Source organism: Heterodontus francisci, chromosome 26 (assembly GCF_036365525.1).
Source record: "Heterodontus francisci isolate sHetFra1 chromosome 26, sHetFra1.hap1, whole genome shotgun sequence".
NCBI classification, from domain to species: domain Eukaryota; kingdom Metazoa; phylum Chordata; class Chondrichthyes; order Heterodontiformes; family Heterodontidae; genus Heterodontus; species Heterodontus francisci.
In genome coordinates, this window is record NC_090396.1 from 11,855,653 (window position 1) to 11,873,569 (window position 17,917).

Genomic DNA, 17,917 nt, shown 5'->3' on the forward strand with positions numbered 1-17,917 from the left:
ATTCACTAAAATTGTGAAAGCATCAATGATGCTGACTTGAGGCTGGGCCTATTTTCTGTAGTGGGACAGGATGTTCTGCACTCCTGTTTTTAAAACTTATGCAAAATATAGGCTCTATCTGTGGGACAGTATTGCAGACTCTGCTTTGAAAAGGGTGTTATTCAGTGTTCTCTCTGGATATAGTTCAGTGGATGTCTGTCATCTTTTGGCCACTTCCCCAGATAGTGTTGACTCCCAGGTTATTTCTCTGGGAGAGCAAAGTTGTGATCCATGTGCATTTGTCTTTTTCCCCAACAGGTGGACACTGAAACCAATAGTGGTGTCCCTAACATCCCAGCAGAGATAAAGTAATTCATTACAGACCAGGCAGTGAACCTGACATTAAAAACAAGAAATGCTGGAACCACTCAGCAGGTCTGGCAGCATCTGTGGAAAGAGAAGCAGAGTTAACGTTTCGGGTTGGTGACCCTTCTTCGGAACTGACAAATATTAGAAATGTCATGGGTTATAAGCAAGTGAGGTGGGGGTGGGGCAAGAGATAACAAAGGAGAAGGTGTAGATTGAACAAGGACACATAGCTGACCAAAAGGTCATGGAGCAAAGGCGAACAATATGTTAATGGTGTGTTGAAAGACAAAGCATTAGTACAGATAAGGTGTTAACGGACTGAATATTGAACAGCAGCAAGTGCAGACGTGAAAAAAAACAGTGGGTAAGCAAACTGAACAAACTAAGATGAAATGAAATAAATGCAAAAAAAAAATTGTAAAAAATGTGAAAAAGAAAAAATAACTAAAAATGAAAGTAAAATGGGGGGCTGTCATGCTCTGAAATTATTGAACTCCATATTCAGTCTGGCAGGCTGTAGTGTGCCTAATCGGTAGATGAGATGCTGTTCCTCGAGCTTGCGTTGATGTTCACTGGAACAGTGCAGCAATCCCAGGATAGAGATGTGAGCATGAGAGCAGGTGGGGAGTGTTGAAATGGCAAGCAACCAGAAGCTCAGGGTCCTGCTTGCGGACTGAGCGGAGGTGTTCCGCAAAGCTGTCATCCAGTCTGCGTTTGGTCTCCCCATTGTAGAGGAAACCACATTGTGAGCAGTGAATACAGTATACTACATTGAAAGAAGTACAAGTAAATCGCTGCTTCACCTGAAAGGAATGTTTGGGGCCTGGGATAGTGAGGAGAGAGGCGGTAAATGGGCAGGTATTACACCTCCTGCGATTGCAGGGGAAGGTGCCATGGGACGGGGACAAGGTGGTGGGGGTAATGAAGGAGTGGACCAGGGTGTCGCGGAGGGAACGATCCCTTCGGAATGCTGACGGGGGAAGGGAGGGGAAGATGCGTTTGGTAGTGGCATCACGCTGGAGATGGCAGAGGATGATCCTTTGGATATGGAGGCTGATGGGGTGAGGACAAGGGGAACCCTGTCACGGTTCTGGGAGGGAGGGGGAAGGGCAGAGGTGCAGGAAATGGGCCGGACACAGTTGAGGGCCCTGTCAACAACAGTGGGGGGGGAATCCTCGGTTGAGGAAAAAGGAGGTCATATCAGAAGCACAGTCATGGAAGGTGGCATCATCAGAGTAGATGCGTCGGAGACGGAGAAACTGGGAGAATGGAATGGAGTCCTTACAGGAGGGAGGGTGTGAAGAAGTGTAGTCGAGGTAGCTGTGGGAGTCAGTGGGCTTATAATGGATATTAGTAGACAACCTATCCCCGGAGATGGAGACAGAAGTCGAGGAAGGGAAGGGAAGTGTCAGAGATGGACCATGTAAAGATGAGAGAAGGGTGGAAATTGGAAGCAAAGTTGATAAAGTTTTCCAGTTCGGGGCGGGAGCAGGTAACGGCACCGATAGTCATCAATGTACCAGAAAAAGAGTTGAGGGAGGGAGCCTGAGTAGGACTGGAACAAAGAATGCTCGACTTATCCCACAAAAAGACTGGCATAATTAGGACCCATGTGACACCTTTTACTTGAAGGAAGTGCGTGGAATTGAAGGAGAAGTTGTTCAATGTGAGAACAAGTTCAGCCAGGTGGAGGAGGGTGGTGGTGGATTGGGACTGGTTGGGCCTCTGTTCCAGGAAGAAGCAGAGAGCCCTCAAACCATCCTGGTGGGGGATGGAGGTGCAGAGAGATTGGACTTCCATAGTGAAGAGGAGGCGGCTGGGACCAGGAAACTGGAAATTGTCAAAATGACGTAGGGAGTCAGAAGAGTCACAGATGTAGGTGGGAAGAGACTGGACGAAGGGAGAAAAGATAGTCAAGATAGGAAGAAATAAGTTCAGTGGGGCAGGAGCAGGCTGACACAATGGGTCTGCCGGGACAGTCCCGTTTGTGGATTTTGGGAAGGAGGTAGAAGCAGGCTGTCTGGGGTTGCAGGACTGAGGTTGGAAGCTGTTGAGGGAAGATCTCCAGAGGAGATGAGGTCAGTGACAGTCCTTTGGACGGTGGCTTGATGTTCGGTGGTGGGGTCATGGTTCAGAGGGAGGTAGGAAGAAGTGTCCGTGAGTTAGCGTTGAGCTTCTGCAAGGTAGAGCTCGGTACGCCATACAACAACAGCACCACCCTTGTCTGCAGGTTTGATGACCATGTCGGGGTTAGACCTGAGACAACGGAGTGCCTCCAGTTCAGAGAGGGACAGGTTAGAGTGAGTGAGGGGGGCAGAGAAATTGAGATGACCAATGTCTCGCTGACAGTTTTCAATGAAGAGATCAAGAGCAGGTAAGAGGCCAGGGGGAGGGCTCCAGGTAGAGGGAGAATGCTGGAGGTGGGTGAATTGGTCTGCTGGTCGGGGGGAGGACTCCTGGTCCAAGAAGTGAGTCGGGAGGCGGAGGCGACGGAAGAAGAGCTCAACGTCATGCCGAGCGTGAAATTCATTGAGGTGGGGGTGTAAGGGGATAAAACTGAGACCTTTGAGTACAGAACGATCAGCATCAGTGAACCAGACATCTTGTTTGTGTGGCTAAAATATAAATCAACCATTAGAAATTCTTAAACTCAAGCATCCAGTCCATCTGAATGGTGGCAGGATTAGAGAGAAGTGACTCCTATGAAAGGACTGGATCTATACTCAAGTATTTTTTATTGCAGGTTTCTTTCTGAGATGGTGACAGTAGCTGCAGTTACCAATTTCACCATTAGGAAAGGTACTCAACTGTTGCACTCGTTGGTTGAAGATGAACCTTGGTCTCCTATATCCATGCACAGGGCATGGCTGAGGGGTACAGATTTAACCAATATTGCACTCCAGTTGACTGCTGTTACTAAAGGCTTTTAAATCGCCCGATTACCTGAGAATTGAAGTCATGACTAATGGAGCTGCTAAAGTTTTGTAACAAGAGAATGTAGAAGCTAGCACCTAGCCAGCATAAGGTGGATTTTACAGGCAGTCTGACTTGTTTTTTGTATTTGCTGCTTCTGCTGCCAGTTAGTAAATGCACTGAAGGAGTCAAAGTGGGGAAGGAATGGGTTCTTATAGAATACCAGAATAGTGGAAGCCATGACAAACCAATGACTGGGGCACTGATTTCCTGAAATTAATGGATCCTACCAGATGTGTTGGGTATATTACAGTAGTGTGCTTTGACTGGAATTGTTGACTGCTGCATGTTGAATCTTTAAACTAGCATCCCATTGTTCAACCTGAAAATTCTCCAAGTGGCTTTATACTAGCTTCAAGTTGTAGCACTGAGCACTTCAGTAGAGCCATTATGGCACAGAGGAGGCCATTGGGACCATAGAGTCCATGCCAGCTCTCTAGAGCAATCCAATTTGCCCCCCCCCCCCCCCCCCCAAATTCTGGCTGTGTAGCCTTTGCAAGTTTATTTCCCTCAAGTGCAAATATAATTTCCTTTTGGAATCATTTATCTCTGCTTCCATCACCATCGTAGGCAGCGAGTTCTTGGTCATTACTACTCACTGCATAAAAAGGTTCTTCCTCACATTTTCCCCAAAACTTTAAATCTCTCAACCCTTGTACCATCAGTGAATGGGAACAGCTTTACTTTGTCTAACTTATCTACACCTGGTATCCTCATGTACACCTCTATCAGATCTACCTTCAGTCTCCTTTGCACTAAAGTGAATAAGCCCAGCTTCTCCGGCCTAACCTTTGTAGCTAAAATCCCTCATCCCTGGAACCATTCTTGTAAATCTCCTCTATAGCCTTCTCAAGGATCCTCACATCCATCCTGAATTCAGTTTACACCAGCTGCTATGGTAGGATTTGAACCAGTGACCCCAGGGCTTTAGCCTGGGCCTCTGATTACTAGTTCAATGACTTTACCACTATGCCACTGTCTCCTAGTTGTGGCCTAACCACAGCTATATAAAGGTTTCGAATAACTTCTCTGCTTTTGTACTCTATTTCTGAAGCCCATGATCTCATATGCTTTAACTTTTAATATGTCCAGCCATCTTCAAAGATCTATGCACATGACCCCGCCCCTCTGTCCATGCACTCTTTATAACTGTCGATTGGTATTGTCCTCATTGTCTGCCACATCTTCAAGTTTGGTATCATTGACAAATTCTGAAATTTTACTCTATTCCAAGATTCAAGTCATTTATTGGTCCTAGCACTGACCCTTGGGGAATCCCACTATCTACCAGCCTCCAGTCTGTTTTTAAAAAAAAAACACATGCTGTGACATGCTGTTTTCTGTCCTTAAGCCAGTTTTTTTTTTAATCCAAGCTGACGGTGACCCTCCTATTCCTGAACTGCCGTTTTCTTAACCCGCCTATTATTTTGTCAAATTCTTCCTTAAAAATCCATATAGACAACGTCCATTGCTTTCCCTTCATTAACCTTCTCTGTTACTTCATCAAAAAATTCCATTAGATTTCTTGAACACTATCTGCAGTTTGCAAATCTGTGCTGGCTCTCCATTATGATCTCTCCAAGTGCCCGTTTTTTTTTTCGTTGATTTGTTTCTAAAACCTTACCCACCACTGATGTTAAACTGACTGACCTGTATTTAATAGGATTGTCCTTGCACCCTTTCTTGAATAAGGGTGTCACATTTGTCATTCTCCAGTCCTCTGGCATGTCATTTCCCCTCTTTTTTTTTTTCTCTTCCTGCTGTGCCCCCCCCCCCCCTTGCCATCTAGGGAAGATTATAACAAGCCCTTTGCCTATCACCACCCCCACTTCCCTTAGCATCGTGGGATGCAAGCCATCTGGACCAGGTGACTTATCCACACTTAAGCATAGCCAGCCTTTCCAGTACATCCTTCCAATGAACTTTCACCCCATCCATTACCACTACCATCTCTGCTTCTAACAGTATTTTGCCAGCATCATCTTACTTAGTGAACACTGACAAAGTACTCATTAAATATTCTAGCCTTGCCCTGCACTTCTAAGCATATATCACCACCTTTGTCCCCAATAGGCACCACCACAGCTCTTACTATCTGATTATTTGCATGCTAGAAGATGATTTGAGTTCCCTTTTATGTTAACTGCCATTCTATTCTATTTCTTTGCCAGTTTTATTTTTCTCTTCACTTGAGGGAAAGTTATTGTATTTGGCCTGACCTTTGGCTAAAGAATTCGCCTGACATGCATCATACTTTTTTATTTAATCATATTCTCTCCTCCCTTGTCATCCAAAGAGCCAAGAACACAAGAAATAGGAGCAGAAGTAGACCATATGACCCATCAAGCCTTCTCTGCCATTTAATACGATCATGGCTGATCTTGGGCTTCAATTCCACTTTCCTGGCCACTCCCCGTATCCCTTGATTCCCTGCGAGACCAAAAATCTATCTATCCCAGCCTTAATTGGATTCAATGATGGAGCATCCACAACTCTGGGGTTGAGAATTCCAAAGATTCACAACCCTTTGAGTGTAGTAATTTCTCCCCTTAGTCCTGAATAATTGGCCCCTTATGCTGAGACTGTCTGTGTTCTAGACGCCCAGGCTTTGGTTCCTGCCTTTCTCTCTGTTGGAATATACCAAGCTTGTACATGAAACATTTCCTCAAAGATCACACATTGTTCCATTAGCTTTTCCTGTCAGTCTTTTCCATTTTACCTTGGCTAGATCCCCCTATCCCATTTGAAGTTGGCCCTTTTCCAATTTAGAAATTCTACTTTAAATTGTTTCTTGCTCTTCTCCATTACTAACCTATAACCTTATGATATGATCACTCTTGCACAAGTGTTCCCCCGCAAACACTTAGTCCACTTGGCCCACCAGATCAAGAAGGTACTAGTTGAACCGAGAGCATGTCAGTCAAGGAAGTTCTCCTGAACACATTTCAGACATTCCTTCCCCTTTACTCTAACATTGTCCCAATCAAATTGCTGTTTGGTCTCCCAATATCATCACTTTTTGTAGTTCTTGTATATCTGATTTTCCTGCAGGTTTACTCCTGTTTCTCTAACTAAATGGATTCTGTCCTTGCCCCCTCGGTTTTTTTTAACACCCTACAGTGTCTTCCCTAATCAGTGCTACCACTCTGCCTCCCTTTTTTATCTTCGCCATCTTTTTTGAACATGTTGGACTATTAAGTACCCAGTCCTCATTATTTTTAAGCCACGTTTTTGTGATTGCCTCTACATCACACAGCTATTTGTGCTTGTAGCTCACCAACCTTATTCACCACACTTTGCGTTTACACAATGCATTCTAAACTTTATTGTATTCCTTGTGGTCCTTCCTAGTCTGCTATCTAGTATGGTACTGCTTTCTTTCTCTAGTACTATTCATTACTCTTGCTCCTTTATGCACCTTATTCCTCTTTTCTGCTTTACATATGCTGGTGCCCATTCCCCTGCCAGTTTAGTTTAAACCCTCACCAACCACACTAGTGAACCTACTCACTAGGGCATTGGTCCCAGTCCTGTTGAGGTGCAACCCATCCCTTTCAAATAGGTGCCTGCTGCCCCAGAACTGGTCCCAGTGTCTCGAATCTGAAGCCGTGTCTCCTGCACCATGCCTCAAGCCATGCATTACTCCTCCCTAAGTACTTCTACTTTCACTCGCACATGACCCAGGGAGTAATCCAGAGATTGCTACCTTTTTGAGGTCCTACTTTTTACCTTCCTCACTAGCTCCTGAAAGTCTTACTGTAGGACCTCAATACCTGCCCCCTCATAACATGTACCACAACTTCTGATTAGCTCACACCCTTCCCCTTGCAGAATATTCTGCACCATCTCCCTAATGTCCTTTACCCTGGCACCAGGGAGGCAACACATTATGCAAGACTCACTATGACACTTACAGAAATACCTGTCTGTCCCCCTAACTATGGAGTTCTCTATAATGACTGCATTTCTACTCTTTCCCCTGTACAGTTCCTTGTCTATTGGTGGCATGGTCTAGACTGCACTCTTCAAGTTATTGTCACTCCCAGCAGTCTCCAATGCTGAGTGGCACACACCCTGAAAACTCCTGCACTTCCTGCCTCTTCCTACTTTTCCAGATGGCCACCTGTTTACTATCCTGAACTCTCCCTGCCTGTGGGTGACCACTTCCTGGGACATATGATCCAGGAAACATGCATCCTCCCTGATGCTGCACAGTGACTCCAGCTGCCCCTCCAAGCTCTGAAATCCTAAGCTCGAGCTCATGGTCACCCAAGACACAGTGCCCTGAAGTTCCCAAATAGAGCCGGAATTGCAAGCAACAGGTCTCAGCTGCCCATCCATGATCTAAAAATAAATTTCTTCCCTTTTTTTTTAAGAATCATGTTTGTACCTTGTTTAACTATTAATATTCACCTTTAACGTGTTACAGCCCAAATCCATTCTCATCTTTCCCGATCTCCAGTTTGAATCCCTCCAATCAGGTTTCTGTCCCTGCCACAGGCCTGAAACAGCTCTTATCAAAGCCACAAATGACATCCTATGTTTCTGTGACAAAGGTAAACTTTCCCTTCTCATCCTTCTCAACCTGCCTGCAGCCTTTGATCCAGTTAACCACACCATCCTCCTCCAAATCCTCTCCACTGTTGTCCAACTGCTCTCACCTGGTTCCATTCTTATCTATCTAATCCTAGCCAATGTAACACTTGCAATGACTTATCTTCCTGCTCCTGCACCATTACCTCTGGTGTCCCCCAAGGATCTATCCTTGGCCCCTCCTATATCTCATCTACATGCTGCCCCTTGGTGACATCATCAAAAGCAGTGCATCAGTTTAGACATGTATGCTGATGACCTGGCTGTGCCTCACCACCACTTAATTTATCCAATGTTGCTAAATTATCAGACTGCCTATCCAACATTCTGTACTGGATGTGCAGAAATTTCCTCCAATTGAATATTGAGGAGGAATGAAGCCATTGTTTTCAGTCCCTGCTCCAGACTCCATTCCCCAGCTACCAATTCCCTGGCAACAGTAATATTAAACCAATCTGTTAGCAACTTTGTAACATTTGAACCCTGAGATGAGCAATTGACCTAACAATTGGGCTGTCACTAAGATCACCCATTTCCATCTTTGTAAATTGTCCAATTTTGTCCCATCTCGGCTCATCTGTTAACCGTCATTTGCATCATCATTGCCTCTAGACTTGACTATTCCAGCACACTTCTGGCTAGTCTCCCACATTCTACCCTGTAAATTTGAGGTCATCCAAAACTTGTCCCATTCCCCTTCACTCCTGTACTCACTGACCTACAGTAGCTCCTGGTCAAGCAAAGTCTTGATTTTAAAATTCTCATCCTTGCTTTCAAATCCCACCATGGTTTTGCCCCTCCCTGTCTGTAATCTCCTCCTGTCCCACAACCCTCCAATCTGCTCCTCTAATTCAGGCCTCTTGAGCATCCCTAATTTTAATCGCTCTGCCATTGGTGGCTGTGCCTTCAGATGCCTTGGTCCTGAAGTCTGGAAATCCCTCCCTGCACCTCTCTGCCTCTCTACTTCACATTCCTTCTATAAGACACTCCTTAAAACCTACCTCTTTGATCAAGCTTTTGATCTTCTGTACTAATGTCTTATGTGGCTCGGTGTCATATTTTCTTTTATAATCCAGTGAAGTGCCTTGGGGTATTTCATTACATTAAAAGGTGCTATTAAGAAGTTAATTAATGCCTTAGACCTGCTGTGTGCTAATACTGACATAATTCACTTACTATTGTACTTGACCTGAATGAAGTCATTTAATGACTTTGCTCCCCTATGTCCTAGTTTAGAGAGAAGCAAGAAATACTCCAAGCAATCACCTTGCCCGCTTTCCAGTAATGTCACACTTTGGATTTTTTTTTCTCTCTCCTCAAACTCTGTCCTCCTGCTCCAACCTGACCCAACTTGAGCTCTTTTTATCACCACTGGTCTCACTCAGCACTTGCTGGTCTCTGGCCTCCTCAGCTGCCACTGCTGCTCTATCTCCACTGGTCTGTCAACACTTGCTCCTGGTCTAGGGCCTCCTGTGTTGCTGTTCTACTTTGAGAACACTGAGCACATTGAGAATACTGTCTTGTTAAATGCACATTTCTTTTAAGTGGACAGATTTTTACAACTTTGAATGTTGTGACCAGGTTCACATTTATTTAGCTCGTTGCATTTGATATTTTCTATATTTTAAACTTGCAGTTAATGAGCTGATCCCTTTCTGAATTCAAGTGTCAGATCTAGCCCAGGGAGGTGCTAGTTAGGGCTACCATTCTCCCACTCATCATTTTAGTTCAAGTTTAGGAAGAGTGCATTGCAGCAACCAGCTGCATTATTCTGTTGGACTCAAACTTTCCCTCATATTCTAACACCCTACAACTTCAGACTGAAAGGCCAGACGTTTGTAGTCTGTTCTACCTAGTCTTCTCCCTCGACACAGCTTGCAGGAATTATGCACCACAAGAATTTCTGAACTGCATTCATTTAAGGTGTTGGGCATTGGATAAAATTGATAGTGCAGTAATTACTGGTAGCTTACTGAAGCTATTCAAAGCTTGTATTTTTTTTTTATCAGCTTCATGGTATCTACATCTGACACCTGGATTCAATGGCAAATCCGTTAAATATCTAGCCTGCTTAATGCCCCTTTATTGTTTCAGTGTATGAAATTTTTGTCAGGATTGTTGCGAGCTTTTTGAGAATTGTCTTCACTTGAGCATGAAGTTCACTGCCATCATCCCATGCATGATACATAAAGCTTGCTTTCTTTGTCATTCACATTGTGCCTTGTACAGTAACATTTTCAAACATGTATTTTCATTCACCTTTCATTTTGAAAGTCTTAAATTTGTTTTAAAAACTGTTTAAAGCTAGAGCAATAGTTCATTAGGCCAAGAGCTGGGTGATTAGTGGAGAAAAGTGGCTTGACATGAACTGACTTAACAACACCAACCAAGTTTCAAGCCGGGTAATGCAGGTCCTAGAATGACTCTGTACTTTTTGATATGTGCATTTCAGTGACGTGGACACAGAATTTAAATATAAATGATGGTGCTAGGGTTGATGGATTACTGTGGCTGTACTGAGCCTATCCCTTCAATTTGCCATAGTTTTGCCCACTCCAATCTATCCTATTTCCACCGCTCCCACCCCCCACTCCTGTGCTCACTGACCTACACTGGCTCCTGGTCAAGCAACATCTTGATTTTAAAATTCTCATTCTAGTTTTCAAATCCCTTCATGGCCTCACTCCTCCCTATCTCTGTAACCTCCTTCAGCCCCTCAATCTTCTGAAATATCTGTGCTCCTCTAATTCTGGCCTCTTGTGCATCCCTGATTTTAATCACTCAGTCATTGGTGGCTGTGCCTTCAGTTGTCTAGGCCCCAAGCTCTGGAGTACCTTCTCTACACCTCTTCATCTTGCTTTCCTCCTTAAAAACTGTTTTTGACCAAGCTTTTGGCTATCGGACCTAATATCTCCTTTTCTGGCTCCGTGTCATACTTTGTTTAATAATGCTCCTGTAAAGTGCCTTGGGACGTTTTATTGCGTTAAAGACGCTATATAAATAGAAGTTGTTGGTTTCTCTTGGCAATCTTCATTAATGGAGTGACATTCGTGAATTTGAAATCTAATGGTACAATTCCAAAATTAAACTTGAAAAATGTATCGCTTCTGGAGTTGAAGCCATGAGGTCCTGGAGATTTATCTGTCTGGAGTCTCATTATTTTCTCCATTACCATTTTTCTATGGCTTGTATTTAATCCAATAGGTCCCTCCTTGATTTTATTTTTACTTTCCCTTCTATCACTAGTATTTTACTATTTTCTTTATTGTGACAACAGGTACAAAGTATTCATTTAATAAATCTCCCATTACCTTGTCATTGAGTAGAAGTCCTGACCCCTCTCTAGCTTTTCCCCTCCATCCCCCTCCATTTAATTGTGTCCCAAAGGGGGCACTGGATGTCTCTGCCCTCTATTGTAGATAGAATATATAATTTTCAAATGATAAACTGTTCTAACCTTGGGCTAAATGGGTTTGAAGTTTTAGGGGCTTTTGGTACCATGTCTTCTATAATTTTACAGCTGTTCCTATAAATAGATTTTTATTGTTTACAATGCTGCAGCTGCCCCTACACCCATACTCTTTCCCCCAAAGGTAACCAGTCCTGCAGTTTCAATAAGGTTCACACCACACTGATTTTCTTCAGAATGGTAAACATTTTGCACAGATCAGGGGCTTGCAGACTCTAAGTAAATGTAGCAAATGTTAAAAACAATGCAATATAACAAAAACCCATTGATCATTCTTTGCTCTCTTTTTCCATTTTCTCCTTCAACACTTTTCTGAAAGTGGATCCATGTCCCTAGCCATTTGTGGAGTTGAAGACTGAGTGCAAGACATCATGCCTTTTGTCATTTACTCTCTCCTGCCTTACACCCTATTGCACATTTTTCCCTTTTGCTTTTTCCACTTTCTCTGCCTCTATTCTTGCTTTAAACCTGTTAAATCTCTTGTTCCAATTCTGATGAAAGGTCATTGACCTGAAATTTTAACTTACTTTCTCCACAGTTGCTGCCTGACCTGTTGAATATTTCCAGTAATTTTGTTATTCAACATGCTTTCACTTTTGTTAATCTCATTTGTGAAGCCTTATCAATGTCTTTATGGAAGTCTGTAAGCCAAGTTAATTCTATCGAAATTTAAATGGTTTGAAAAATATGACTTGCCATTTACCCTCTGAGCAACTCATTCATTTAAGGTGCTCACTGTCCCTCATAACAGATTCTAGTAACTTCCCCACAACTGATAGACTACTAGGCCTATAATTTCCTAGTTTATCTCTCCTACCCTTATCTAATGGAGTGACAGCGGAAACGTCCGATCCAAGGGGATAATTTCTAAATCAAGTTATAAAGATCATGATTAGAGCATCTACAATTTCCTCACCTACTTTCAATACTCTGGCGTGGAAGCCAACAGGTCCTGGAGATTTGTCTATTTTTAGTTTCATTGTTTTCACTTGAATTAAATCCTGTCTGGGACAAGTCCTTGACATCTTTCCTGAAGTGTGGTGCTCAGAATTAGACACTGTACTCCAGCTGAGACCTAATTCAGTGTTTTTATTAAGGTTTAGTATAACTTCCTTGCGCCAACAATGACACCCAGATGAGGCCAAAGAAGCATTTTATGACAACCTCAGCTGGATCATCAAGAGTACCACATCAGGACAAACTCCTCCTCCTTGGTGATCTCTGTCCATGTTAGTACAGACTGTAATACGTGGAGGGGGCTACTGGGACACCATGGCATTGGTAGAGTAAACTGTCTCTAGAGTTAACTTCTCTCTAAGTGCAGTGAGTTTGACCTCACCACAAATGCAATCTTCCAGCAAACTGATAAATTGAAAACAACACAAATGCACCTCAGATCAAAACATTGGCACATTTTGGATGGCATTATTGTATGACACAGACCCCAATGATGTGCACTGTACCTGCTGCCTTACAGGTGCTGAATACTGGTCAGACCATTGGCTTGTCAAGAGCATCATGTCCTTGAAGATAACGACTAAAGTGCTATGACCCTGTCAAACCACAGAGAAAGCATGACACAACTATCCTAAAAGACTTGGCCAAGGAACAGGAACAAAAATTAGCTATAGCGCTTTCTGGTATCCCAGAAGATAACCCAGACATTGAAGATCCTTGGAAGAAGTTCAGGGATGTCACTAATAGATTTGTCAAACAGAAGCACCAAGACTGGTTCAATAAGAATGACCAAGATCTAGCCAAGCTGCTAGATGTGCACAATGCTCACAAATCCTACATCTCTGACACAAAAATAAGCAGCAAGAAAAGTCCGATACCATCAAGTAAAATGCACACTGCAGGTCAAACTAAGATGAAGAACCAATTCTCTACTCCATTCTCCTTTACTATGACATTGGCAGCATACTCCTTAGTGAAGACTGAAATGAAGGACTCGAGCCATGCCCTCTACTTCAACAAAAAAATTCCATTTGTGCCACCCTGCCATTTATTTTGACTACCCTTTTACTATGTTTATAAAATACTTGTTTCCTTTTATTGCCTGATCTATTCTCATACATTTTGTCCCTCCTTTCCTTTTTCAGTTCTCTGCACTTTTCAGCTTGATTCTGCACTGTATAATGAACCTGACATTTATCATGAGTCTTTTACTGTTTCATTTTAATCTCAACTTCTCTCGTCATCCAGCTCTAGTTTTGATGCCCTTCCTTTTCCTGCTGCTAGAAATCTCTATACCTGAACACAGTCTTGCTTGAAGGCATCACCATTGCTCATTTACTGTTTAACTTTTACCTTTAATCTTTGATTTCAAGCTTGCTGAAATCAGCCCTCCAGTGGGGTATCTTCACCATTGTTTTTTTTTCTTTTTCCATAGCTACTCTAAACTTAATGATATTGTGATCACTGTCAAATGCTCTCCAACTGAAACATGCTCCACTTACACCACTTTATGCTCCAGAGCTAAATCAGGCACTCTGGCATTTTTCCAGCCCAACATGGAAAAAAAAATCAAAAAGTTCTCCTGCACACGTTTCAGGAATTCCCCCTTTACTGTTTTCCCCAGTCTGTTAGAATAATGGAAGTCTCCCGTTATCACTACTCTTACTGACACACACAGTTGATTGATTATTCACAGCTTCTGATCTCATTCAAATAAGAATAAAATTTTTGTCCAGTTAGCCTCTGGTTTGACCTCCATCACAATCTTCTGTCTGAGGCTTGTGACTTCTGCGGATTACCATCTTTTTAAATAACTTCTGCTTGCCCTGGTTTTAAGCATGACTGTCAAAGCACCATGTCTAGACCGGTTGCCTTTCCAATCAGATCAAGGCAACGTCACAGATTTACGGTTTTCGTGGAAGAAAGAGGAGGAACTGTGGGATATGAACCCTCCAAACGGTGCTAAACATCCTGGGAAATCTAATGCCATGAAAACTCTTGCTAACTTAACCAGTGCACCAGAATTGCAGAATGCAATCTCCAAAACAAATTTAAGAAGATAATTTGTCTTGATCAGCTGATCTGAAACTGACTGTGCAAATGAAAAGTCTTGTAATTGGCATAGTGTAGCTTCTCTTTCCTGCCACATCAATGTTTCACGATCAATCCAATGAGACAGTGTGGTTGTTAAGCTTCCCAGTTTGTATATATTGGGCTGCCCACACATCTTCAAATAGCAAATATGCAAATCTGTAGACAAAAATAACTTGCTGGCAAAATTTGAGCAAATCAGGAACACTAGAGAATGCAAGCCTAGTAAAAGGTATGTAATCCAAAAAGGTAATACACCTTTTTCAAACATCTATTTAATTCATTTCCTCCATGCACAGTCCATTATACATTGTGCTCACCTGTATAAAGTAGTTGAATCTAAACTGTATGCCACTTCCTCCTTGTAAGCTTCAGTTTGTGGCTATCACAATCATAGGTCAATTGATTTGTTTCACTGAACAACCAGTTGTATATGTAGCAACCATTGCTAATTAAATTGGTGAGCCTATTTGATATTTAAATTCCACAAGGAGTATTATCATGAAGTAGACAGATTTCAGACAGCTGCCCCAGAGACCTACAAGTTGGCTTGCATTTCAATCCAAACTGTTGCTCCTCAATTGTTGCCGAGGTTGTAATTTCATATTTTTCAAAATGAACACCTGCTGCTAAATCAATTCTTCCAGAGATTAATAACCATTGATTTCAATTCTGGAAGAAATGTTACAAGTTGGGGATGCAGCTTTCCATTCTGCACTTTCTGATGTGCTTTCCTATACAGGCAGGGAATTTCTGTTTTTGTGGCATGTTCCAACATGGTTTGTATAGGGGACAGGTTGTACCTTTTCTGAGCATAAGTCTTCAGAATATCCTAACTTTTTTTCTGAAAAGCATCTTAGCCCTAAGCTTTCATTACAGAAATCGCTGACCTGCATGGGGAAAACCAGTTGCTTGATGTGCTTTAATGACTTCCTTGCTAGTGACATCTTTGGAAAAAGACTTGAGACTTTCAAACTAGATTAATGTCATTTATAGGTTTGCTAAAGAGCTTTGTTCTATAGTGGCTTCTGCATTGTGGGAAAGATCTGATTTGTGCAGTTTGAATGGTATCAGTAAAAATGAACAGAGCAATTGAGTACATAATTTGCTTGGATAAAGGGTGAAGGATAGAATTCTATAAATGTTCTCTGGAAAGATTCCAACTGTCCACCCTTGAACTATGGTTGCCATTTCCTTCAGATTTATGGAGTTTACGTGCAAAGAATAACCTGAATTGTGGAAATGCTGCCATTTTTGCTAATCTCCTTTCTCTCTCCTTATAGTTCGCACTGGCCAGTAGGAATGTCAGGTAACAAATGCATGCACAAACTATACACTTGAACCTGTCTTGTGTGTTCTGGACTTTAAAGTTTGAGAATGGAAAGGTTTTGCTGTGCCTTCATAAACTTCATAATTTGTGATTTCTTTGTATGTAGTTTGAATCATTATGAAGTGAAAAGCTTTTATTTCTGGTATTGAGGTGGGGCGTTAAACAGTTTCATGGTTTAAACAGCTGAATAACCAGAAGGCACTGGGCTGCCTAATATCAGCTCTTGGCTTAGTTGGATTTTACCATTTGAGATGAGCCATTCCACAGTGTCCGTCAGAAATTAGATTTGATGAGAACTCAAGAGGAACAGAGGAGGTACATTGGGAGAAACTGTCTCTGCTGGTTGGGGAGTCTAGGACTTGGGGGACATAATCTAAAACTTAGAGCCAGACCTTTCAGGAATGAACTTAGGAAATACTGCCACACTCAACAGGTGATGGATGTTAGGAAGTCTCTGCAAATGGAAATTGATGCTAGATCAATTGTTAACTTTTAATTTGAGATTTGTTAGCCAAAGATATTAGAGGATATGGAGCAAATGGAGTTGGGTGCAGATCAGTTATGATCCCATTTGAATTGTGGCACAGGCTTGGGCTAAATGGCTTACTCCTGTTTGTGTTTCTCCCACTGGTAATGACCATGGGCAATGGGGCCTACTTGGGTGCATTTAGATGGCTTGACTTATGACTTTGCTCCAGTCTCAAAGCACTGTCTAAAGTTAAACTTGTTTCATCTGAGTTATCATTAGGAAAGTGGTTCATCTGGACTGGAAGCAGACCAAAGTCAATTATTTGTACTGAGATAACCAGTATATCTCTCATGCAGTTCTTGCTTTATAACTAAGTGGCTGCCAGGACTATGTCATTTTTATGACTTGAGCTAAATGAATAGTTGCATTTTACTATTTATTCAGTTCCTAGTGATACCATCAATTTTTCACTTCAATGAACTTGCTAGGTAGGTTGATAGTTGGAGATAGTTAAAGGGCCTAAGTTGGTCTCACTCTTGTACCCTTTCCACAGCTACCAGTAGTGCGATGTGTCCACTGTAAATATGGAGAGTTAATAGTGAAGAGCTGTAGTTCTGTTGGAGATGCTTGCCTTTTGACGTTCCCCTTAACGAAGCTAATCTTTCAATTGGGGATGTTATTTGATGTAAGTAAATGATATGGACTTGGATTGATGGAACAATGATATTTACTGAGGATGTTCTGTTGGTTGATGTGGCAAATCATGAGGCTTGTGAAAGAAGACAGGAGGATATATTCTAGCATGTGGACAGATAGGTGGCAAATGCAGTTGTGTAGAAAAAATACATTTTGGAAGTAGGAAGATTTTAAATGCAGATGAGGAGCAGGGGCCATTGCTGTGCAGATAACACTGGTCACTAAAAGTGGAAATGTAAATAGATAAAGCCAGGAAAAAGACAAACTTGAATCTTTGGATTCATATCTCAAGATGAAGTACAAAAACAAGAGTAATATTAAAGACCTTAATTTAGGCCTCAATTGTATTGTGTGCAGTACAGCTCCTGACCAAATGAAATTGTTACGATCAGGTGAGGCAAGTGTCTAAGGGGCTTTTACTATCTTCACCTGGTCTTGTAACAGGATTTAATTTTAAACAGTGTTTTGTGAAGCCTTGTTCACAGCTTTCCAATTATAAGGTAAAGAAATGAGCACATCAAGTTTTCTTTAGGTTTAAAGAAGAAAAGTGAAATTTATTAAACCTTACTCAAATACGATTAATGCCTACGGATATACGACACACACATGCAAATAGGGACAGAAAAGAGTAGAAGAAAAATAAAATGGAGAGGTTTGAATCAGCCTCTAAAGGGGGTTTCTTACTGTTTGTATTTCCAGCTCACTCTAGAGTCCTTGATGGTAGACAGCTCTTGCTTTTCATTGGGGCCCAGTAGTATTCTTAAACCTTGTTCACTGTAGGAGACTTTTCTCTCTTGGTGTTCATATGTCTTCAATGGTTCCTGAAGCTGGTGAAAGCAAGATGAGAGCAGACAGGAGAGAGGTCTTCAGTCCAGGAGCAAGCAGCCTTCTGAGTTCAAATTCCTTGTTGGAAGTTCGCATTCAAAAAACTCAGTCATGTGACTAAACTGGCCTGACCAGGTCTGTTTGTGTATTCGGCTAAGTTAAACTG

General features: G+C 42.2%; 1 protein-coding gene across 2 annotated transcripts in view; it reads left to right on the forward strand.

Annotated features, from left to right (window-relative positions):
• Positions 1–15,756, forward strand: part of LOC137384526 (jupiter microtubule associated homolog 2-like) — a 71,183-nt gene extending 55,427 nt beyond the window's left edge. For both annotated transcript variants that reach the window (XM_068058664.1, XM_068058663.1), the window contains exon 5: positions 15,715–15,756. In XM_068058664.1, the coding sequence (XP_067914765.1) occupies positions 15,715–15,731 (17 nt within the window). In that variant the 3' untranslated portion in view covers positions 15,732–15,756. The remainder of the gene's footprint in view (positions 1–15,714) is intronic.
• Positions 15,757–17,917: the final 2,161 nt, after the last annotated feature.